The sequence below is a fragment of the Hemicordylus capensis genome, chromosome 1 (assembly GCF_027244095.1).
Source record: "Hemicordylus capensis ecotype Gifberg chromosome 1, rHemCap1.1.pri, whole genome shotgun sequence".
NCBI classification, from domain to species: Eukaryota; Metazoa; Chordata; class Lepidosauria; order Squamata; family Cordylidae; genus Hemicordylus; species Hemicordylus capensis.
In genome coordinates, this window is record NC_069657.1 from 402,809,934 (window position 1) to 402,834,953 (window position 25,020).

Consider the following 25,020-nt stretch of genomic DNA (forward strand, 5'->3'; position numbering starts at 1 on the left):
TTAGTGTGTAAATGAGATTTTTCTTTTTGTAGGATTTATATATCAGACAATAGTACATGTTCATCTAGCATACATGCTGGTAGTCAAATGGTCCTCTTCAGATGGGATTAATGCTGGTCTTCAAGCTGTGCCTTATTTTTTAACAGATGTGCTGCTAGGAATTCAATCGGATTTGGTGGTCTTTCTTTTGCCAGCACTGCTAGTCCTTCTAGTAAGATAGGCACAACTGTCTGATCCAGATAGGCGCGTGTAGGCAATGACTGAAGATCCACTGTCTGCTCTGATGTCTCCTCTATGCCAGCTTTCTCATTTTCTTTTTGCCCCTCTGTATTTCCTGTAAGGCTATCTTCTGCATGAGGATTTTTTGGAACCTGTGGCTGCCATTCCATAATCGTGTCCATTATTTGATGCGTAGAAGTAACCAGATACAAACTGGAAGAAGAGCCAGAACAACTGGGAGGGAATTAGGATAAGCCACGTCAAATGTTCTTAAAGGTTACCCAAACATGTATTGACTGGCTACTGTTTGATCTGCCCTTCCTCCCACCTGGGGGTGCCACAAGAAGGACACACAGTAACTGTGCTGCTTTCAGCTCCAATTACTCTTACAGTCGAGTCAGTTGCCATCTGTGACATCAGAGAGCATGTTAAGTTAATATTGTTAGCAGCTTGATGTAACCACTTGTGATGTCATAGAGAGTTTTGACCTAGATAGTTGACTCCTTGGGCAATGGGGAAAGCTTTGAATCAATGTTCTGTGGGTCATAAGTAGCTATTGCTAAAATAAGCAGCAAAATGTATGTATATATACTTATGCTGGATCAAAAGTACCTGCTTATTTTTGCTACCAAATTTGCTGATGGAAAAAATGGGGAGGACATTTTTAGGGTATTTTTGGCCAATGTTCTTACATGGGCTTGGTGGTTTGCTTCCATCAGCTACCTTTTTCTAACCTGGAATAAACCAGGGAATATGTGATCACGAGCACTAACATTCAGTAGCAAGAACCAGATTAAATTTGCAATGATTAAGCAACATTGAGATAAATCAGGCAAGTTAGTACTGACTAATTGAAGTCTGATTAATTTAAATGGGAGTCACTAACTTAGTCTGCCCAGTGTATTTGAAAAATGACCCAAAATGCCCCATTTTACCACTTCCCCTGAACTCCATTCATTCCTCTTTTCATCAAAAGCATTCACTCAAATGAATTCCAGTGAAAATGTTCAGCCCACCACTAATTCATATCAAGGGCTTTTGAATGACAGTTTCCTGGTGCTGATCAGTGGACTGCCTGGGAACTTTTGCTAGAAAGATGCAGACTTCACAGAGTGGCTCAGTCAAAAGGGAAGGACTAATGCTACCTTCATGCTTTACTTTTTAAATGCTCTTTACATATTTAAGGCTCAATGTCAAAGGTTATCTTCTTGTTACTCTACAATGCCTGCTGTCTCTGTGTGTATGCACACATAGAGATTCCAGTCTGTTGGAATGTTATCCTGTTGTTGGTTTGTCTAGGTAATTCACAGCACACTGAATTTCTGTATCAAATGTTAAACTCCATCCATCAGAGAAAACCTTGCTATTGCTCCCATCATCACTCATCCCATGAATCCCTGCCCTGATCTCAACAAGAGAGTCTTTCAACTCGCTTTGACCTCTAATCCATCCCTTGGAAGTGTAAACCAGGAATCCATAACTTACAACCTACCAAGCCCTGTATTTGCAGACTGTCAGATACCAGACAACCTCTCCGTTTTTCTTGCCCCAAGTAAGCAGCAAAAACAGGAGGTGCCACCTAGCCCTCATGGACTACCTTACATGGCTAGTGAGTTGTGTTTGGCTGTGGATCACAAGCCTCACAGATGTGGTCCAAACAAATCAGAGGCTGAAGAGAGTTCAATGGTTATTGTCTCAGTATATTTGCATGAGTAAGTAGCCTCTGTCTATGAACACAACTGGCTGCCTAACACTAAGTTGAAATATTGGTACATCTAGTTTGGTACTGTCTGCACTGACTGGCAGCTGCTCTTAAGAGTTTTAGAATTCGGTTTTCCCCAGACCTACCTGGAGATGCCAGGATCTGAAGCTAGGACCTCCTGCACCCCAAGTTTGTGCTCTTCTACTGTGCAACAACCCTTCCTCTGTGATAATTAGCAGATGACAATTTCTCCCCAGATATTATATGAAGACATGGACTGGGGAGAGTGAAGGTTCATGTGTGCTCAAGCTCCATATATTAATTACAAGGGTGTGAAGGGTTCTCTCCATGAAACTGGGGACACTGAAAAAGCAGATTTCCTGATTGCATGCGGAGAGCCTTCCATGTGTACAGCTGTACATGTGGAGGCTCTTTCACACCTTATAGTGAATGTATGGAAGTCAGATGCACATGATCCCACTCTCCCCTTCCACATATTAATTTACTGTCTGAATAGGTCTAAAATATATATCACCGTATGAGAAGCTCAGAACTTTCACCCAAAAGTCATCCCTGTGTTGAGATATCCTCCTTTGTAATTTATAGTCAGACTTACCCCATGTCCTGACCTCACTGAGCTGTGTGTTTCCCTATCCAGCCCCCTTCACAAAATGATTGGCTGCCACTGGTAAAGGGAGGGAAGTGCACAATGTAATGACATCAGAATATGGGGTAAGTTTTACTAGACATTACATTACAGAGGGCAAAAAGTGATCATGCAGATGCCATTTTAAGTGTAATGTGTAGTCCCACATGTGTCTTGTAGCAACAGCAACTTGCTACAATTTGCTACAAGAAAACAAACTTTTCTTTCTTAAAGAGAACAATACCCTATGTAGATTACACAGAACTCTTGAGGAGTTTTACGTTTGTCTTTTGCACTTGAACAGTTTGGGTATCTAAGCACTTTTATGCAGCACTGGGAAAGTTTCCTCTTTCAAAAAAACTGCTTCTATTTAAATTTTAGTACCCAATAAACAGCCTGACCTGCAGCTCAGCTCTTTAATGCAGCAGATGGAAGTCATTCAGAGTGTCAGCCCTTTGAAATTTGTGACTGTGAGAGTGAGAGGAGTGGGTCCCTCTTACTGAATTTCTTGCTTTGGGAGAGAAAGGAGGGTGAGTATCTGAGACTGTGCCACATGAACATTGTGGATGAGTGATTTTAGAATCAGACAGGGTGTGAGTGATGGCTTACTGTGAGCTAATCTTGAAAGCATGAATGAGTTTTTGAAGATCGAGCATTGTGGGTAGGTGTGTGTGTGTTTTTTTTAAATGGAGTCAACATGGTGGGGGGAGGGTATAAGAATTCCCATGATAAAAATTCCCAGCCTCTTCTGTGACTGAGCAATCAATTTCCCCAACAATACAATCAGTCAACACAGTTGGCGATGGGTCTGTATGTAGCTCAGCTCGTGGAGTACATGTGCTTTGCATGCAGAAGGTCCCTGGTTCAATCCCTGGTGTTTTTAGATAAGATGGGGAAATACTCTTGTTTGAAACCCTGTAGAGCTCATTCCCTTTAGTGAAGACAGTACTGAGCTAGATAAATGAGGGGTTCTGTGGAAAAGAGAATGAACCAGTTCTGGATGGGGATGTCAGAGTTAATTTTGGAGGGATGAGCCAATGGCTCCTAGACACATCTGAGAACAAGAAGCTGCTGTGGACAGAACTGTAAGACAGCTACTGTGGTTGTTTTATTTAGTGGCTCTGGGAGCCATTACTATGGTTACCCTGAAAAATAATCGGTTAGTTTTCTCCACATACAGCAGTGATGTTCCTGTGGAAGTTTGGGACATCTCCACACATTTTACAACAGACATAAGGAAGCTTCATATGTTTATCAGGGAAAGGCAATTCTTTCTCAGAGATCCTTAGGAGTGGACTCTGATTATCTGCTGAGATCTGTGGTAATAGCCTTCTTGAATGTCTAGCTAATAAGTTATTTTTCTGGTTCTGTCATTTCTTTTATTTTTTGTGTTTTATAATGTTTGATTCTTGTTTTAACATACCATATGGGTTTTTAAAATTGATTTTAGGTTTCTGAGCCATCTTGGTCAATGTTTAGATCCCAAGGTATGATTAATATGGTTTAATAAATAAAATATTATAGAAACACACTAATAATAATAAGAACAATGTATTATGATGCATCTTTCACAAGAGATTCAATGTCCAACATTGAAAAGGAGCATTGGTCACTCACCATGAAGGCTTCTTCTTGCTGCTGGTGTTGAGGACATCTCATGTGGGTTTGAAACCCTCCCCAGCATGCTCCAGAGAACAGGACATATTCAAAGTAGGCAGAGCCTTTAAGAGGCCCGGGAGGATAGCCCCTCCCAGTTTAGTTAGGTAAGCCAATCTTCTAGGAAGGAAAAGGACTCTTTGCAGGAGACAACAGTAAGCAAAGATAAAACACAAGTTAAACAGGTACAGAACAGTAGCTGTGGATGCTCTGGATGGGTTGAGATGTCCTCAATACCAGCAGCAAGAAGAAGCCTTCACGGTGAGTGACCAATGCTCCTTTCCCAGTTGCTGGTTGAAGACATCTCATGTGGGACATGCCACAGCTAACGAGACCCTGGGATGGAGCGCGACCATGGCTACTGAGGAGGGAGGACATGCTGAAGGACATGCCTGCTGAAGGCAGCCTCAGAAGAATGCATTAGGTCTAGCTTGTAATGTCTTGTAAAGGGGGGTGGAGAAGACCACATTGCTGCTCTGCAGATGTGGAGAGTTCATGGAGAAAGCTGCTGAGGTGGCCGCCGAGTGGGTGGAGTGGGCCATAAGTTTCAATTGAGTAGGAAGGTTTTGTATTTCATATTCCAAGGAAATACAGGCTTTGATCGACCTGGACAAGGTAGACAACGAAACTTGTTACTCCCATAGTGGATGGTAGGAAGGATATGAACAGTGCTTCGGTGGAACAGAATGACGCAGTCCAGGATAGGTAAACCTTCAGGCAACAACATATGTCAAGCTTGTGCCAGTCCCTTTCTCTCAGATGAGAGAGTTTAGGGCAAAACGATGGCAAAACCAGGTTTTGAGATCTGTGGAATACTAAAGCCACTTTTGGTAGTACCGAGGGGTCTGGGCTCTGGGTCACCATGTCCGAGGAAATTATACATAACTTGAGGTTGCCAGGTAAGGATCTGAATTCAGAAACCTGTCTAGCTGAGGTTATAGCTATTAGGAAGGCTAGCTTCATTGATAGGATGAGAAGAGGAATTGAACGTAGAGGTTCAAATGGAGGAACATGTAGGACCCTGAGAACCTTGTGGAGATCCTAAGAATGGAACCTGTGAACTACTGGTGAGGATGATAAAGTGGCCCCTCTCAGGACGCATTTCAGGTGTGGGTGTGAGGTCAGGACTTTCCCCTTGAAATGCAAAAGAAGTGATCCCAGAGCAGCTACATGCCATTTGATGGTGTTGGCTCGCAGTCCTTTGTCTAGACCCTCTTGGAGAAATAGCAAAAGCTCAAGTAGGCCAGATGTCATAGGTGAGAGGTTGCATTGTCTACACCATCTAAGAAAAACGTACGGGGTAGATGGATAAATCTGGTAGATAGATGACCTTCTGGATGCCAATATCATATCTAGAACACTCCTGTCATACCCAAGGCAGCCGAGTATGTTGCATTCAGTTGCCAGGTGGCAAGCTTGAACCAAGTGGGGTCATGGTGAAGGATTGGGCCCTGGCTTAGGAGGTCGTTCCTCTGTGGAAGGAACCATGAGCCATCTACAGGCATGTAAAGAATTTCTGTGAACTAAGGGTGGCGAGGCCAGTAGGGAGCCATGAGGATGGCCTGTGCTTTCATCAGGCAGCAAAGTAGCCTGCCAAGAAGGGCAACCGGTGGGAATGCATATAGTAGTTCCCGGGGTGTTGGTGCTGCCCCGTTGTAGCATGGCATCCACCACTTCTGCCTGGTGACATGGGAATCTGGAGAAGAAGCGAGGTAGCTGAGTGTTGAGGTGAGATGCAAAGAGGTCCACTGACAGCTGCCCCAGAGTCTTTGAGAGGAGATGGAAGACCTGCGAGTGGAGTTTCCATTCTGCTGGATGTAATTCCTGTCAGCTCAGCCAGTCCACTTGGGTGTTGAGGGAACTGCTGATATGGTGTGCTATGATGGAAGACAGGTACGTCTCCACCCATTGCATCAGGAGATTTGATTCCTGGTAAAGGGATTGGGAATGGGTTCCTCCCTGGTGGTTTACATGAGCCTTTGCTGTTATGTTGTCCGTGCGTATCAAGACGTCCTTGAAGCAGATTTGGTCCTTGAAAGCCTTGAGTGCTAAGTCCAGCAGCCCTGGGCTGAAAGCAACAAGGCAATGTGCTCCCCAGCCATGAAGGCTGGCGTCTGTCATGACAAGTATCCTGGGTGGATCTAGAAAGGGTCTGCCCTGGCCCAGGTGGGATGTGTTCATCCACCAGAGTAGAGATTCCTTGACTGACTGAGATAATGTGAGTCTTATATGGCGTTTCCATGCGATCACCCCCTAATGCGGTAGAAGAAACCATTGTAGGAGGCGGAGATGGAAGCGTGCCCAGGGTAAAGCTTCTAAGGTGGATCCCATGAGACCCAGTAGTCTGGCTAAGGTAATGACTGAGACCTTCTTGGAAGACAGTACAGATCGAGTCAAGAGAATTATCTTGTCTATCTGCTCCCTTGGGAGGAAGAGTCTGTCTTGTGTTGTATCTATGAGCACTCCAAGGTGTTGGATTTGTGTGGAGGGATTCAGGTGACTCTTGGTGGCATTGACCAGAAATCCATGAGAGCATAACGCAGTAAGGGTGGTGTTTTTATCCTGTGTTGCAGACTCTCTGGATTGAATGAGGAGATTGTCAAGATAAGCAAAGAGTCTGACCTTTTGAAGTCTGAGGTGGGCTACTAGGGGAGCCATCACTTTCATAAAGATGCATGGGGCTGACGAGAGTCCAAATGGGAGTGCTGTGTATTGATCGTGGCATCCCTCATAGGAGAAGAGTAGGAGTTGGCAGAAATGTGATAAGCCCAAAGATAAGCCTCTGTGAGATCGACTGATGCCAGAAGATCTCCATGATGCAGAGTTTCTGCGGCAGAGTGGAGCGTTTCCATTCAGAATTTTCTGTATTTGACCCACCTGCTGAGGTATTTGAAATCCAATACTGCTCTGAAGGAACCGGGTTTTTTTTGACACCGTAAACAATATAGAGTAAATGCCTCTTCAAAGCCGGTGACCAAGAATTGGTTCTATTGCTGAGATGTTGAGGAGGTGAGTAATCACTTGTTGCAGGGCTACATGTTTTAGCTGAGATTTGGAGCAGGGTGAGAATAGGAATCTGTCCTGGGGATGGGCTATCAACTCTATCTTGCAGCCATGGAAAATGGTGTCTAAGACCCATTTGTTGGAAGTGGAGGCCTCCCAGGAGTAGAAGAAGTGAAATAGGCAGCCTCCCACGCTCAGTGAGTCAGGAGGATTGTTGACAGAGTGTTGTTGTCCAAAGGGTTGCTTCGTGGTGTTGGGCTTGGAATTGGAGTGAGGTCTGTTCCAGTAACCCCATTGTGGCCTTGCATCCCTGTCTCTGGGACAAAAGTGGGTTAAAAGGACCGAAAGGACTTGTTAAACCTCCGATTAGGTTGCCTGTTGTCCTTGTGGGTGGAGGAAGGGAGCTACTTCTTCTTATCCTTTTTCTCGACCAATATCGCTTGTAAGGCCTCATTGCTGAAAAGTTTAGTCACTGTAAAGGTGGCTGATGATAGATTAGAACGTGAAGCCATGTCTACTTGCCAGTGTTTTAGCTGCAGAGTACATCTGGCCTCTTCATTGTTGGCCATGGGCTCCAAAATGTACAGTCAAGTGTTGTGTCTGCGATGAAAGCTTGGGCTTTTTGAATTTTTAAGATAATTTGTCTCTGTCTAGTTCGGTCAGGTGGAGGCGATTGGAGAAGCTCATCCATCCAGAGTAAGGAAGCTCTGGAAATGATAGAGGCTGTTATAGATGCCCTTATGGATAATGCAATGAATTTGTTCTTCCTGTGTTGGAATTCAAGTTTCTTTTCAGTGGGGTCTTTGAGCATGGATTCTTCATCTCGGGGGAGGATGGCCCCAGATGTGAGAGCGACCACGTGAGTGTCGACAGGAGGTGTTTGGAGTAAGGCTGTTGCTGTAGGAACAAAGGCATAATGTTTGTTAGCCAGTGTAGTCATTTTCTTCTGTACAGATGGAGCCTGCCATTCCTGTCACATCACTTCTGCAGAGGTTTCTGGGAGTGGAAACAACAGGTTTGGTGAAGAGGTGGTGGGAAGGACTAATGATTCCCTATAAGGGGCAGTAGTTCCTTGTAAGCCCTCAGTTTGCAGCCCCAAAGTACGTAAAGCCTTTACAAACTGATTAGAAAAGTCTTCTGATGGAAAGAGCTTCCATGAATGGGAAGAGGGCTCTACCTGTTGACCATCTGACCATTCCCCGTCAAGTTCCGTAAGAGTCTTCTCTGATCCTGAGGGGGTGTTCCTGAGGAAGCAGAGGCCCCTGAGGAAGCAGGGGGTCTACCGGTCTCCTTGGGTGAGGGTCAGGAGAGTCAAATTCAGAGATCAGGGAGGAATATTCAGAAGAAAACAGCTTATGTTTTTGATTGGATTTTTTGTATTTTTTCCCCTGTTGACATGTGGGGAAGTTTGTGCTTATGACTTCTCTTTCTCTTTTTAAGAGATGTCTCTGAGGATGTGGAAGAGGAATCCAAGTCCCATGAAGAGGAGGTGGAGTGATCCCTGCACCTGCTGTGCTTTTTACCTGGGCGTTTTGGCTGTTGGTTTGCAAGGGTCTGCGTTATCAGGGAGGAAAACCAAAGATGCCAGGGCTCTGGTACTTTTTTGGTGGGAGGAGGGGCTGGAAGGGTGGGTCCCGCAGGTGCTTGGGAAGGCACTGGACCTCCCAGGGCTAAAAGCCCACTCGGTTCAGGACTCACTGGAATCGCCAGCATAGGGCTGGTCAGCACTGTCAGTGGCTCTCTCGGGTTGCTCTCAGGCAGCACGGCTGGTGGCTGGAGAGGTATGGCATTTGGAGCTCCTCTGCCCCTCCCTTCCTCAATGAGTTGAGGGGAAAGCAGTAGATTGTGCAGCAGCAACTCCGGGGACAAGGCAGGGCTCATCGGCAAGGAGGAGATCATGGCCGCATCATACCTCCGATCTTCAGGATTTGGATTTGCTTTTTGCAGTGTGGGCATCCCGGCATCCTTTCCAAGGAGAATGGGCGGCTTGGAGGAGGGAGGCATGGGCCGTGGAAGATCATGAGAGCCCACCTGAGAAATGGGAATGTCCTCCTCCAAAATGACCAGGTTGGGGCCTTCGGGCCTGATAAGGGGGCAGACTGAGCGGTTGCGCTTTCTGGCGCATTGAATCGCCGTTAGGTGGGCGCTGTGGTGTCCCTAAGGTGTGTTGTGGCTCTTTCATCCCCCCGATGCACCTGACGAAGATGCTGTGGTCTGAGTAAGGCCAAAATGGTAGTGGAAGCAAGGCAGTGTCGTCCTCTCTGGAGCTCTACAGGACAAACTAAACTGGGAGGGGCTATCCTCCCAGGCCTCTTAAAGGCTCTGACTAATTTGAATATGTCCTGCCCTCTGGAGCATGCTGTGGAGGATAACCCACGTGAGATGTCCTCACCCAGGAGCTGAGAACTAAGGTTTCTGCATGTGCTATGTGAGATATTTATTTATTTATTTACATTTTATATCCCGCTCTTCCTCCAAAGAGCCCAGAGTGGTGTACTACATACTGAAGTTTCTCCTCACAACAACCCTGTGAAGTAAGTTAGGGTGAGAGAGAAGTGACTGACCCAGAGTCACCCAGCAAGTATCGTGGCTAAATGGGGATTTGAACTCAGGTCTCCTTGGTCCTAGTCCAGCACTCTAACCACTACATCACACTGGCTCACCTGTGTGCCCATGTAGAAGATGTGCCCATGTAGCAGAAGAATTCCACTAACTCAGCTATGGCGATAAAGTGTGCAGGGGTTAATTTTGCCAATCTCCCCTTCCCCCAGAAGTGCCCTATGCCACCCAAAAATATGTCCATGAGAATTGCACAGCTTTCAGGGACATATTTTTGGGTGGCACAGGGCCCTTCAAGGGTAAGCAGAGAGTGCTGTGATAGTTGTGAAGCCTTGCACAGCATGGGTGCTTCTTTGTACAGTGTGCACATAACCTTAGTCAGGATGTCAGCCATTTAAATAAACAAGCAGTAGCTGCAAAATCCATGACAGAATATCTTTGAAGGATACTTCAAATTTTCCCAATATAGTAGGTCAGTTTAACATCATTAAAGCTGGAAGAACTGAATTGCACTGAAAATGCTGCACACATTTTGACCAAAGTCTTCCCCAGCAGCTATTCTTAAAGACACTACATACCTATTTTTATTATTTATCTATTACATTTATATCCCACTCTTCCTCCAAGGAGCTCAGAGCAGTGAACATGGTTAGGTTTATCCATATATAACTATGGATTTTAATCACATATATGGTTTTTAACCATATATTATCTGTATAACTATATGGATTTTAACCATATATAACTACTGTATATGGTTATATAGTCTCTTGACAACTGATCGATTAAGTGCCGTCAAGTTGGTGTCGACCCTTAGGAACTACATAGATAGATTCTCTCCAGGATGATCTGTCCTCAACTTGGCCTTTAAGGTTTCTCATGGGTGTATTCATTGCTGTCATAATCGAGTCCATCCACCTTGCTGCTGGTCGACTTCTTCTTCTCTTTCCTTCAACTTTTCCCAGCATTATGAACTTCTCAAGGGAGCTGGGTCTTCGCATAATGTGTCCGAAGAATGATAGATGAGCCTGGTCATTTATGCCTCGAGTGAAAATTCTGGATTGATTTGTTCTATGATCCATTTGTTTGTTTTCCTGGAGGTCCATGGTATCCTCAAAAGCCTTCTCCAGCACCAAAGTTCAAAAGCGTCAATACTTTTCCTATCCTGCTTCTTCAAAGTCCAGCTTTCGTATCCATAGTGTGTCATGGGGAAAACCATTGTCCGAAAGATACTGATCTTTGTAGGTATCGACACATCATGGCATCTAAATGTTCTTTCCAAGGCCTTCATTGCAATTCTACCAAGTGCTAGTCTATGATGTATTTCTTGACTACTGGATCCTTTTTACTGTTGATGGTTGGTCCTAAAAGGCAGAAGCTTCAATGTCTTCATTATCAATTCTGAGGCTGGTTGCTGTACCTGTTGTCATTACTCTATTCTTCTTTATGTTTAGTCACAGTCCCATTTTTTGACCATGCTTCTTGACTTTCATTACTAAAACTTGCAGATTGCCCCTCCCCTTGGCCTTGTGCGGAGGGGAGGACGATTTGTCCCAGCCTCACTCTGCACGAGGCTCAAAAGCAGAGCCCATTGGCTGGGGGTAGAGTCGGGGGCAGGGCCTTGGGCCGTTAGTAGGCTGGCTCCCGCCCAGATTTCTCAGTTCAGTCCAGGCATCATGGTTGATAGGAGCTCCTTTACGGTACACCTACTTGGGCCTTACTAAGGGCCCACTGGACTGTGGTGGCGGCGCAGCACTTGGGGCTGCGGCGGTGACTTTCTTTGGGGGCATCGGCCCCTTGGTTGCAGCGTCGGTGGTGCTCCTGGCAGTGAGGTGGCGGTGCCTTTCTTTCAGGGCATCGGCCCCTTGGCTAGTGCCAGTGGTTCAATTGTTACAGTTTCTAGTCCAGTTATGGGGAGAGGGCCGGGCTGTTTTCACTTTAGGCAGTTATCTGTCAGCTCTATCTTTTGAGGCTCAGGCCAGAGGGGTGAGGGATTGTACAGGTGACCAGAGGGTTAGGAGCATGCTGGAGGGTTGGTCCCCTGGACTTCCTCCAGCCAGGGATTGCAGGTGGCCGTTTACCTTGGACCTGTTGGTGGCCCTGGGTGGGCAGTTCCAGGGATGCTATGGGTCCCTGTGGGACGTCATCCTTTTTCAAGCAGCTTCACTTGTGGCCTTTTCTGGGGCCTTCCGGCCCGGGGAGCTGTTACCTAGGAGCAGGCTTTCCCCCAGGGGCTGTTGTTTCAATTCTCCGACCTGTCTTTGGGGAATGGGGAGGTGCGTTTTTTCCTGTGCTTCTCCAAGACAGACCAGCGTGGTAAGGGGCACATCATCAGGCTCGTTGCGGCTGGCAACTCCACACTTTGCCCTGTAGTTGCCTTGTGGCGCTATGTGGATCTGGGGCCCTTTGTGAGGGGAACCCTTTATGTTCATGAGAATGGGGATCCCTTGACACAATAACAGTTCTTGACAATTTTGCAGAAGGCTTTGGCTACAGCAGGAGTCCTGACCACGGGTCTGACTCTGCACTCCTTCTGCATTGGGGCTGCCACCATGACTAGCCGTCTGGGATTTCAGGAGGATGAGGTTCGAAGAATTGGTTGCTGGAAGTCCAAGGCTGTGCGGCGTTATGTGTGCTAATTGGGAGAAGTGATGGCGATCGCTGACGTGTTTGTTTTCTTGGCAGGTGCTGGTGGAGCAGCAGCTCCAGTTCGGGTCCTTGTCTGTGACCATTCGTTGGTCTTCTGGGCATTCAAGAGAGCCAGCACCTCCCAGTGGGGCACACAATTTGGCCTGGGAAAGTGGGCCTCGGTTTACTGGTTGTGTATGCAGGGTATTGTATAGAGCCAGCTGCTTCCAGCCATTTGGGATCACTTAGCTAGGTTCCCTAGGCCAGATGTTCTTGTTATCCACTTAGGTGAGAATTATTTAGGCAAGTGAACTGGCCTCTCTCTCATCCAACAAGCCTCCTCCGACTTTTCGGAACTGAAGGGCTGGCTCCCTGGCCTACGCATCATGTGGGTCAGCTGGCTGCAGCATAGGGTTTGGTGGGGGGTGCAGTGCGTGCATGGAATAGAAAGAACACAGCACAAAACCTCGGCTGCCATCGGCAGGTTGGTGTCGGCTGATGGGGGGTAGTGTTGTGTCAACCCGGGCTCTGTCCCCGTTCCCCCCCAACTGCTTTGACCTGATGGGGTACATTTGTCAGAGGCTGGATGCAACCTCTATCTTCAAAAAATTCAGAGGGGGCTTGTGGAGGTTTTGGAGAGGTGTGGGGCAGGGAGGTCAAGCTAGGCTAACCTCCCTGTGTGGCAGGAACAGTGCGGGCTGGGTGGTATCTTGAGGGAAAGACATTGGTGAGCACCTTTGGATATTTAAGAAGTGAACTGGTCAATCACTCCCTTGTGGTTTGTGAGGCCCAGGAAGAATTGGTTGGCCAGGAAACCAACTTCACGACTTCGCTAAGCCTTGGGCTGAGCGGCGTGAGCAGAAGCCTAGAAGTATCCAGGCCCTCTTACTAAGGGGGTTGGCTTTGAAGGGGATGGGCAGACTCCACCTACCTGTTTCCTGAGCCAGGGTGTGTCACCCTGAAAGGTGCGGGTAGAATAGTGGACTCCTTACCCAGCCTTAATAGGCCCGCACTGTTGTTGATTGGTGATTAATCACCTGTTTTACAGTTCGCTATGCCTTTGTTTGGTTAATAAAAGTTGTGGCCCTTTTCACCCAAAACTATGTCTCTGTGTCTCTTTTGGGTCAGGATCTGGGGACATCATCCACATTCTCAGCTATCAGAGTAGTGTCATCAACATAGCACAGGTTATTGAAGTTTCTTCCTCCAACTTTAAAACCGCACTCCATCTTCTTACAATCTAGCTTCTTTCAGTATATGGATTGGATTGTATGTTTAATTTTGGATTTTCAGTATATGTTCATCATATAAATTGAATAAATAAGGAGAAAGTAAACAGCTTTTTCTTACTCCTTTGCTGATCTGGAACCAGTCAGTTTCACTGTGTTCCATCTGGACTGTGGCTTCCTGTCCTGTGTATAGGTTTCTTAAAAGAACCATGGGATGTTCTCATAAGAGCAATGAGGTGCCCATTTTCCTATTCCACAACTTGACATGGTCGACACAATCTAAGACTTTTATGTAGGCAAGAAGCACATATTGACTTCTTTTTGGTATTCTTTGGCTTTCTCAATTATCCAGCATGCATAAGCAATAATATCTCGTGTTCCTCGGTCTTTTCTGAAACTAGCTTGAACATCTGGCATTTCCCTTTCCATGTAGTGCTCTAATCTGCATTAGAGGAGCCTGAACATTATTTTGCTAGCATGTGAAATTAAGGATAGTGTGCGATGGTTTACTCAAGTCTTCTTTCTTTGGTATGGGTATGTAGACTGACCACTTCCAATCTGTTGGCCAATGTGTTGTTCTCCAAATTTGCTGGCATAGTTTGCTTAGAGCTTTGACTGATTCTTCTTCTGTTGCCTGCCATATTTCTGTAGCTATGCCATCAGTTCCTCAGCTTTCTGACTTGGTAATGTCCAGAGTGCTGATCTAACTTCATCTTCCCTCATGGAGGAGAGGTCTATCAATGGCTACTAGTCAGAGGGCTATAGGCCACCTTCAGCCTCAGAGTACCAGCTGCAGGGGATGCCTCACAGTTGCAGGGGATTAACAGTAAGAGAGAGGGCAAGCCCTCAACTCCTGCCTGTAGGCTCCCAGTGACATCTGGTGGGTCACTGTGTGAAACAGGATGCTGGACTAGATGGGCCTTGGGCCTGATTCAGCAGGGCTGTTCTTATGTTCTCGTACTAGAGATAGGTACTGCAGATAGGGAATATCTTCTAGGGTGTCTTGGATGCTGACATCCCTGCTGTACAGATTTTCAGTATACTCCTTCCATCTCTGTGTGATCTTCTCTGAATCAATTACTATCTATCCTTTAACATACCAATTTGAGGTTGGGACTTCCCTCTGAGTTCTGAGATCTTTTGGAAAACCTTCCTCATTTTTCTGTGTCTATTTCCCTTCTCAAGATCTTTACAGATCTCATTGTAGTACTGTTCCTTGTCTCTCCTAGCAGCTTTCTGAAATTCCCTGTTAAGTTCCTTCATGAGGTCTTTGTCTTTCTTGACTTTGGCTTCTCTCCTCTTCTTGCCAATTTCCACCATCTGTTCTACCATCCATTTCGCTTTTTTCTGTTTCTTGGTCTAAGGCAGTCTCTTTTCACGTTCATCCTTAACAACTTCTTTGATCTCATTCCACAGTCCTCTGGTTCCCTATCAATGAGGTTCAGAACTTCGAAGCAGTTCCTGATGTTTTCCTTTAAAATGGTGGGTACATTCTCAGGGTCATATTGTGGAAGCTGGATCGCTTTGTTTTTCCACTTTAGCTTGACTTGGAACTTGCACATGAGCAGTTCATGATCTGTTCCACAGTCGGCCCCAGGCCACATTTTTGCTGTTATGACTGAGCTCTTCCACCTCCTTGCACCAACAATGTGATCATTTTTATTTCTGTGTACTCCATCTGGTGATGTCCATGTGTATAGGTGCCGTTTTGGTTGTTTGAAGAATGTGGTAGCAATGAAGAGATCATTGACTTGGCAGAAACTAATAAGTCATTCTCCTGCTTCATTTCTGTTTCCTAGGCTGACTGTGTTTTCCTCCTTACCATTTCCAACTTTGGCATTCCAGTCTCCAACCACCACCAGCACATTTCAGACTAAACTTGAGCATAAAACTCATCAACTTCCTCTTCTTCTGCATCAGTCGTTGGGGCATAGACTTGAGGAACTGTCATGTTAAAAGGTTGTCTTCTATATCTAATTGATATTAGTCAGTCACTGACCTCATTGTACCCAAGTGCTGTCATTGCTATACCCTTCCTGACTATGAAAGCAACACCGTTCCTTCTTTGTCCTTGGGGTCCTGAGTAGTAAACGGTATCATTTTCTGACTGAAAGTGTCCCATTCCAGTCCATTTTAATTTGCTGATGCCCAAGATGTCAATCTGTAGTCGATTCATTTCATCTTTCACTATGTTGAGCTTCCCATATGCATGCTTCTTATGTTCCACATTCCCACTGTAATTCTGTCTCTGCAGCTTCTGATTTTCTTTTCCCACATGGCAACACCAGCAGCTAGATATCCAAAAGGCTTTAACCTAACTGCATCATAAACACCATTGGTACTCTAAGAGATCCTCAGCTCTTCCTGAGTGGCATGTTGAGTGCCATTCGACCTGAGGGGCCCATCATCCGGCACTATATCAACAATCATTCTATCTTGCCTGTCCATTTGGTTTTATTGGTAAAATACAGGAGTAGTTTACCATTGCCTTCTCCTGTGCAGTATGTCATTGTCACTGAAGTGATTGTCCACCTCCAACACCTTTGTATATCGCTGCTGTCCAATATAGGTGCCTGCATGTTTTAGCTGGACAGCTGGATGACCTTTGCACCTTGGGTGACTCCACTGGGTGTATAGCTCTTAGCATACTTTGCTCATCCCTCCCAGGAACACCCCCCCACACCACGATGAGGCAGCATAGCAAGACTTGGGGCGGGGGGTCTCTTGACAATACCAAGGCTGAATATGGTACAGGTATTTTGTTGTGAATATTGCCAAGATACATGGGCCCAGTTTAGACAATGCAAAACCATGGGTCCATGGGACCCATGGTTCCATGCCCCTCTCCCCCACTCTCCTGTCCACATTTGGAAACTGTCCAGCGAGACTGCAGAGAGGCATGGGAGCTGGCTGTGCTGGTGGCTTCCTTCTTTACAGAAGGACAGCCCGCATAGCCAATCAGGCTGGAGGGAGGGAGGAGCTTCCTCCATCAACTCCGGTTCCATGGGGCCCAAACTGTGGTGCCAGCATTAGGATATAATGCTGGCACCACAAAACCAGGGTTAAGGGTGGTGAACCTCCACTCTGGCTGAAGGTTCAGAGTTGAATTTGGCAAGGGAAACTTTAGGTCCCTTTTCACTCTTAACTCCATTTTGCCAAATTCAGATGTATGGCTTCGGAAACCAGAGGTGAAGGGACCTCCGATTTCCAATTTCATCTGAATTCGGCCTTTGCATTGCCTTTCGAAATGACGATTGTCATTATGACTTTGGCCAAATCACTTTTGCACATTTCTAGTTGAATTCAGTGTTTGCAGTTGTATGTATGTCCTATATGGGACAAATTTGGATTTTTCCTTCTGGGCAGTTCTAGGATGGGTATGGCAACTACAGTTTCTTAATTTCACTGGAAGTATTGCATGCTATTTTTCACAAGGGCCATAAGCCATACTTCTTCCCTCACACTTTTAGCTGATTTTGTTCACTGTTTTTTTGTTGGTGGTGTCATGCTAATGTTATATTGTTGCATTAAATATTGTTATATTAAATGGTATGTTTGTGACTGTAACCTCTGTATATATAGATCTTAATAAGGAAGTAAAAGTAACAAGGTGTTTGGACAATAATAAGAGTCTACATCAGATGTTCAGGCTAACTTTTTGTTGTCTTTCTTCTATGAATTTGTAAATTGTAATACACTGTCTGTGTTTTTAAGGTTCTGTCTGCAACAACAAATGGCAGAAGGAAAGAAAAAGCATCTAGAATCAAGATTCTACAAGCAGTCAACACATCCCACAACAATGCCTGTGTTATACTTAATGTTATGCAGTGCTTTCCTTCATTTCCCTGTCCTAACAAACTGTGCTGCTAGGGTGCTTTTCAACAGATGCTGGGTTTCACTCTTGGTGTGTGTCTGCTGTTCAGTAGAGAGTATGAATTCCATATTCATCATTTCTACTTGGAGCCTGCTGCAAAGACCAAGGCAAGTGTGGAGAATTCTGATCAAAAACAAACTTCCTTTCTGAAACTTCCTTTCTGCCTGCCATGCAACTGTTGAGAAGGGAGCTGGTCTTGTGGCAGCAAGCATGACTTGTCCCCTTAGTTAAGCAGATAAGCCCCCATGTGCAGATAAGCTCCCTGTTGATTAATACCAAGCACTCAGTTCCAATATTGGTTCTCCAGCCATCCATGCCTCCTCCCACAAGCCTATGGAGCTAGCTCATAGATAGGCTTGTGATAATAATCCCTCTTATTTCCCTGTAACGATATCCCTGTGACATAATTGTCACAGTGAGTGACATCATCACTGACAACCCAGTCAGTTCCTCTGACAAAAAGGCTATTCTGCTATTAGGGAGTCAAACTTCTGCTTCTAAGTTAGGATACTTCCCACTTAAAGTAATGAGCCATAGCAGTTGTGAATACTTTCAGGCAGCACGGTTGTGCATTGTTTAGTTGAAGGGGGAATGACATCTCCAATGTCTTCCCTCCTTTGCCACTTGCTGATTGGCTCTTTAAATGTATTGGTAGTATGGGGTGTTGTTGTAAATGATGTCATGAATTGTGAGTGCCAATGGTATTGTGTGGGATAGCAGTCACCATTGCTATGCTTTTTTAACTTTTAAAAATGATTCATATTTGATGAGAGCATAGAATGACAACCCATTACACCAGGGTAAATTCATGCTTAGTGGTGGCCATTTTGAATTGGACCATCAGATCAACCTGCCCATAATCGGATTAATCAACAAATTTTTCTTCAATTGTTTGACAGTTCAAATAAGAAAGAAGAGAGAGCTGCTTTCTCCCTAGCCTTGCAGCAGTCAGGGTCACTTGGATTATAAAGTTGCTAGAAGAATGGAGATGAAGAAAATTATTGAAGCTGATCCTGGTGATACTTGAAGAATTGGCCACTTATCTATTTAGCACAATTGCTTTTAAACCTGTCTAAAAAGATTCTTGTTGCTTTGCTTTTATTTCTGTTTTTAATTTCATTTTAAAATATTGCAACTATGTTGACTGACCCTGGTGTCCCAGGATAACAGTGAAAGGGAAGATTGTTCAGCTGATGTTTGCATTTATAGAAAACTTACTTCACATTATTATAAGTCATTAACATTTCTATATAAGTTAATGTCATTATTCCACAATAACAGCTAATTTGTTTTTATAGTTGGCATAATTTGTTGGTCGTTTTGTCTTTTGAGATATTCTAGTAAATGCTTTAAAAAAATACTTGAACAATATTTGACCAAATCTTTTTTTCTGATTGGCCCAATACCCAACTCTGCATGAAATTGAGAAGAATTGCCAGGGTAGAAGTGACCAGTCTGAGGCTCTCCAACTTGTGGCAGAGGATGATGGGAGTTGTAGTCCAACAACAACTGGAGAACCTCAAATTGGCCACCTCTGTTCTAAGGGAAATAATGCTCAAATTGTAATACATGCAAGGATAACAAACTGATTAAATTCATATTCTGAACCAATGAATTATGAACTTTGGTGGCATCATTAGACACAAATAAGGAAAAGTAACATCTAGAGCAGGGTTTCTCAACGTGTGGGTCCCCAGATGTTATTGGACTTCACTCCCATAATCCCCAGCCCCAGTGGCCTTTGGTTGGGAATTATGGGAGTTGAAGTCCAATTACATCTGGGGACCCACACGTTGAGAATCCCTGATCTAGAGCATCCCTTACTGGGAAGAAAAGGTGCCCACCTAATAAATGATTACATGTGACAGATTTGCCCCTCCTAGCTTTCAATGAGTCACAAGGCTGGTGGGGTTCAATGACTGGATAAGGAGTCTGGGTGGGCAGAGTAAGACAGCCATTGTGATGTAAGTCCACCCATCCCCTACCTTGGCTTTTGAGTGATATCCCTCCCTCTCACCCTAAAATGCAATGTGGGCTTTGCTGGACATTCTTTTGGGGGCCTGGTAGGAATTTTTTTTAACCTTTCTTACAGTTGGCCTTAACTGGGGAGGGGAGAGGTTGCCTACCTCACACTGCTCTCCTTAGTTAGTTAGGTCTTCCTGCTTACAACAAACAGGTACACTGTGGGCCTGAGGATGCATAGCACAATTTAATGGTGAATGCACCCTAAGGGACAAGTTGGGTGTAATGAAGAGTTCTAGTAGGGATGTGCAGAACAGTTTGTGGTCGGAATATTTCAACTGTGAACCAGGCCATTTCAGGGCACAGAATGCTCTTCAAGTGAAGGGCCTGTTTTATACTCAGAATGGAATTACTCCATTCCAACTCAGAAGTTCCGAGTGTCGTTTTGAACTCCAAAAATGGGGCTCTTCTGGCCTCTGTGCACATGTGGCACCCACTTGTGTGGTCAGCACCACCACACAAATGGCTTCTGCACATGCACAGAGGCCAAAAGAGTGCCATTTTGGAGACCAAAATGGCACTCAGAACATTCAAATTGAGAACGAGGTCATTCCGTTGGAACAACCAGCTTGACCGGTTGTTCTGATGGAATGGTCCGGGGCATTCACATTCCGTTCCAAGCTCAGAACGAAATGCAAAAGCTATCCCGTGCACATCCCTGAGTTCTAGTCATTCTCTAGAAGCTGTCTGGCTCAAAAAGACATGGCTGGGACTTTTCTATTTGGGGGAAACTTCACCAAGCTTAAATGCTGCCCAGCTTGGCCAGGGGAGAGGCTTCCTCCAATACTTTGACCTTATTGGTTCAGCTAAGAAGAGCACCAAGTGGTCTTGATCAAAATTCAGGCTAGAGACTAGCAACTGTGCCAGTTCATTAGGTGAGATCTTGCACTGTAGTGGGGGATGGAGCACCAATCCCCTTCTTTGCTAATAACTGGCTTGTTATTTAATCAAGTTGTGGCCCATTTCTTCCAACTTTCACTTCATGACTCATGGTGAGGGGGCAATAGCTCTTCTCTTAAAAAGTTTACTCTTTCCTCCACATCAGTAGATGGAACCAAAAGCAGACCTTAGCAGAGACTTGTATGACTCATGAATCTTGTTTCCTTGCTTCCAGATTTTGCATGAACTTATGAACTTGGGAAAGGAGTTCTCCCTTTACATGATTCACTGTATGTGTAAACAAATGTGCAAGTCATCCACATACATTATTTCAGTGTCAGTGCCACATGCAAGACCACTCTCAGAGACCTTCCTGAAAATTACACAAGAGGCCAGGGCCTCACAGAGTCCATTGCACATGAGTAGTGGCAGCCCAAATAGCCGCTGTGCTGTGCTACGGAAGTCCAGCCGAACCGGCTGTGGCAGTGATTATTAAGACCTGTGGGGGGAGGGGGAATCTCTGTGGAAACCCCCCCCCCCCCACACACACACACACACACCACCACCACCTTCGGCAACCCTCCAGAAGGAGTTTAAGGTTAAAAAAAGTTTGTTTAAAAAAGTTTTAAGGCAGTAAAAGGCTCGCGGAACCAACCCACCCCCCCGGACCGCTGGGTGTGTGGGTGGGTGTGTGTATTTAGCTCAAAGTCGAGCCTTCAAACAAAACCAGCTCAACAGCGAACCATCAAGCTGGTTTGCACATACCTATTTAGGATCTGGGACCTCATATCATTTTGTAATAGGCAAAAGATTTGATTGGCCTTTGAAATTCTCCCCAATTTCTAACAAGAAAATTAAGGGACTAACTGCCTGATTCAATGCATCTCTACTAAAAGATAATACAGTAAATCTCACTAGTTGTTAGGGATGTGCATGAATCAATTTGGTGTGGCCCACTGAATTGTTTTTGGCACAGCAGGGAGCGGTACCTTTAAGCAGGAATAAAGCGGGTCCTTACCTGCTCCTCCACCACCCTGCTGCTTTTGTGGGTGTGGCGCCACTCAGGTGTCCACATGTGGCCACAGGGCTTCACCTAGCAGCTGTGCACGGTGGTGGGATACCCATGGCTGCTGTGCATGCGTGGCGGCCATGTGCATCCTGCCACCCAGTGCAGGCTGCTGGATGAAGTCCCGCATTTGCATGTGACTTCTGAGCAGTGCAGCGCTGTGCTGGGAAAGCGGCAGGGCAGCGAAGGAGCAGTAAGGACCTGCTTTGTTCAGGCTTAAAGATACTACTCCCCACCCCGCTGAAACATTTGAGCACACCCTTACGAGCTGAGAGAGGCTTACTCCCAGATAATTGTGCACAGGATCACAGCCAACTTATTAAACATTTTCAGGCGCATTGTAAGTATCATGGATTTGTTTTAAATTTGAATGTGTTTCTTTATAAGATTTTGCATATTATTTTTGCATATTATTCACACTCTGGTTTAGTTTTTGTTTTCCTCCTGCTGAATAATTTACTGTGAATTATTAAGGTTACTTCTAGCCAACTTCCTTGGTTTTTTTACTTCATTTCTCAGGACCTTGAATTGTCAACACAGTTTTAAATGACTCATCATTTTTAGAACAATTTTCTCTTTAGGAATTGCTTCCTTTTAGTTGCTGTAGAACAGGCAGAGCATTATTTCAATGGAATTTCATTCTCTGTCTGTGCTGATATTGCTAATCAGGGCAAAAGAAATTTTTATGGGTTGTTTTCCCCCCCCCAGGCATTCAGTCTTTTTTCAGGCTGCATGATAAACTCTCAGGAAGGTAGTATACTATTAAAAACTCCAGTCTGTAAATCTTCTGAGCCTGGTTTGAAGACACTGGCCGACATACTGCACAGGGAGTTGCTTGTGCAAGATGGATGTGGGCTCACTGCTTCTGCGTCAGCCAAAAGCCCATCCATGTAGCTTGTGAAGGCAGCGGCTGCTCCATGTCCCTGAAGCTGTGCGTCATCACTGCTACACTGCTACTGCTATTGAGAATAATGACAGTGGGGTGCAGCAGCGATGACATCATTCCAGCCACTGTATGTATAACCTGGTGAATACCAGCCCATGCACCTTGGGTTAATGCCTCAGCAGGCTGAGCAAACAGACAAAGAGGCAGCCAGGACAGGGAGAGACAAGTGCGAATGAGTCACACATGTGGCTCATTTTCCACACACCCACTCCCAGCCTCACCCTTACCGCCCACCACTGGATGGGTGACATCAATATATAGTATATGTCTCAAAACACCTGGCACTCCACACAGGTCAACATAGGAACATAGGAAGCTGCCAAATACTGAGTCAGACCCTTGGTCTATCTAGTTCAGTATTGTCTTCAGAGACTGGCAGCGGCTTCTCCAAGGTTGAAGGCAGGAATCTCTCTCAGCTCTATCTTGGAGAAGCCAGGGAGGGAACTTGGAACCTTCTGCTCTTCCCAGAGCGGGTCCATCCCCTGAGGGCACTATCTTACAGTGCTCAAACTTCTAGTCTCCCATTCATATGCAACCAGGGCAGACCCTGCTTAGCTAAGGGGACTAGTCATGCTTGTTACCACAAAACCAGCTCTCCTCTCCCTCCAGTGTTGGGACCAGATCCCAGCACTGCAATGTGTAAAAGTTACTGAAGAGGCCATAACCATAAAGTTACTGAAGAGGCCATATGTGACAGAGCACATATGTTACATTTTTACATTTTATATCCTGCTCTTCCTCCATGGAGCCCAGAGCGGTGTACTACATACGTAGGTTTCTCCTCACAAGAACCCTGTGAAGTAGGTTAGGCTGAGAGAGAAGTGACTGGCCCAGAGTCACCCAGCAAGTCTCATGGCTGAATTTTGCATGCGGAAGGTCCCAGGTTCAGTCCCTCGCATCTTTGGGAAGGATTGGGAAAGATCCACCTAAAACCTTGGAGAGCTGCTCCAAGTTACAGTACACCAGCAGTAGGCAACCCTTGGCATGTTAGCAGTTGTTGAACTACAACTCCCATCATCCCCAGCCACAATAAATTGTGGATAAGGATAATGGGAGCTGTAGTTCAACAACACCTGGAATGCCAGATTGCCTACCCTGGAATAGACAATACTGAGCTAGATGGATTAACGATCTGACTTGGTATGAAGAAGCTTCCTCATGTGGTCAACATGCAGGAATATACTGAGGCACTTCACACAACTAGTGCTAACCCCTGCTAAATGGGCAAAGAGGCACCTTTTAAATGTGGTGATTCTCTTTATTTAGCAGAGGGAGAGTAACTGGCTCTATCCACACCCAGCACAGTACCTCCAGTGGCTGGTCTATATTATGTTTCTCATTAGATTGTGAGCCCTTCCGGGACAGGGATCTATCTTATTTATTTTTTATTTCTCTATGTAAACTGCTTTGGAAACCTTTGTTGAAAAGCGGAATATAAATAGTTGTTGTTGTTAGATGGGGTTTGTGTGGGGAGAGTTAACCCGCTCTCCCTGCACATGAGCAGTTGCTGCATCGGGCACCCAGAAGACTGGCTGCTCCAGTCGGGAGCTCCAGGGGAAGGGGGATGGGAAGCACCGCGTGAGTGCATGGTGCCTTCCTGGGGTCTGCCCTCCCATCTCCCCCCCACCCCAAGTGTGTCACCCTGAGTGTGTCAAATGAGGTTAACACTCACTCCGTTAACCTCGTTTAGGGGTAGGGGTTTTTAGGCGGGCTAGCCACCAGAGAACCACCAGGCTCACCCATGAGCCTGGTAGTTCTCAGGATTGCTCAAAACCAGGCTGGACTCCCGTAGTTCGTTTTTGAGCAATTGCGTAAATAGCTTCATTAAGTTATTGCAGGTACCTGGGTAGGAGTTGTTGATCTTTTAACATCAACAACCTTTATCACCCAGTGATGCCACTGGGAAGAAGCAATGACAATTCACATTTGGATTTAATCATGTCAGGCACGCGGCCAAGCATAAAAGTGCAATGGCGAGCTTCATTTGCAGCATGAAGAAAAGCCAAAGTGCTTTATTCAGGCTAATCCTCATCCATCTTAAATCTCTCTGCCTGAGCACTGCTTGTAGTGTACAGCCAACAAATCCTTCTCACGGGATGGGCTGATCACAGACAGTCCTTGGTATGCAAATGAGACAAGGCCTTCGAGCACATAAAGCTCGCAGGAGGAAAACAAGCAGAGCCTGAACAGCTGAAGAATCTGTGCGGATTCTGGTTTTAACCTTCTCTGTATTGTAAAAATGCTCTCTGGGGTCCTGAATCACCTCATCTGCACATTACTTGCTGTTCTTCCATTCACCCTGCAAATTTGACAGTTGGGGGACATTCACAAACCACTTAATGCATATTAGTCAACACACCCCTTAATGCATTTTCATTGCTTGCTTTGTTCACTGATGCTTTTCAGGGTGGTAGAATTCTTCCAGAGGCCTTTGGGGTGTGAATTGGAGGCACATTTGCAGTCATGAGGAAATTCCATGCTAATTATTCCTTAATGAAGCACACAGATTAGCATGCTCTGGTAAGAATGTTCCCATGAAGATGTTCTAAAGGGAGGAGGAAAGAAATCCTTGTGAGTGTGTGTATCGAAAG

General features: G+C 45.5%; 1 protein-coding gene and 1 long non-coding RNA gene across 4 annotated transcripts; one reads left to right on the forward strand and one right to left on the reverse strand.

The window, feature by feature from the left end:
- On the reverse strand, positions 1 to 24,806 carry LOC128339532 (protein dpy-30 homolog). Of its 3 annotated transcripts, none has more exons than XM_053283628.1 (2): positions 24,789 to 24,806; positions 1 to 453 (listed from the first exon to the last, which is right to left on the reverse strand). In XM_053283628.1, the coding sequence occupies exon 2, from the start codon at positions 399 to 401 to the stop codon at positions 108 to 110; it is 294 nt and encodes a 97-aa protein (XP_053139603.1). In that variant the 5' UTR covers positions 402 to 453; positions 24,789 to 24,806; the 3' UTR covers positions 1 to 107. The 3 variants fall into 3 exon arrangements, with proteins under 3 accessions (XP_053139603.1, XP_053139602.1, XP_053139604.1); XM_053283627.1 differs by lacking the exon at positions 24,789 to 24,806 and adding an exon at positions 2,538 to 2,587; XM_053283629.1 differs by lacking the exon at positions 24,789 to 24,806 and adding an exon at positions 2,457 to 2,552.
- Positions 740 to 17,617, forward strand: LOC128339533 (uncharacterized). The gene is made up of 4 exons (XR_008313074.1): positions 740 to 797; positions 2,949 to 3,097; positions 8,667 to 8,715; positions 17,357 to 17,617. It is a non-coding gene; the product is annotated as an uncharacterized LOC128339533 (long non-coding RNA).
- Positions 24,807 to 25,020: the final 214 nt, after the last annotated feature.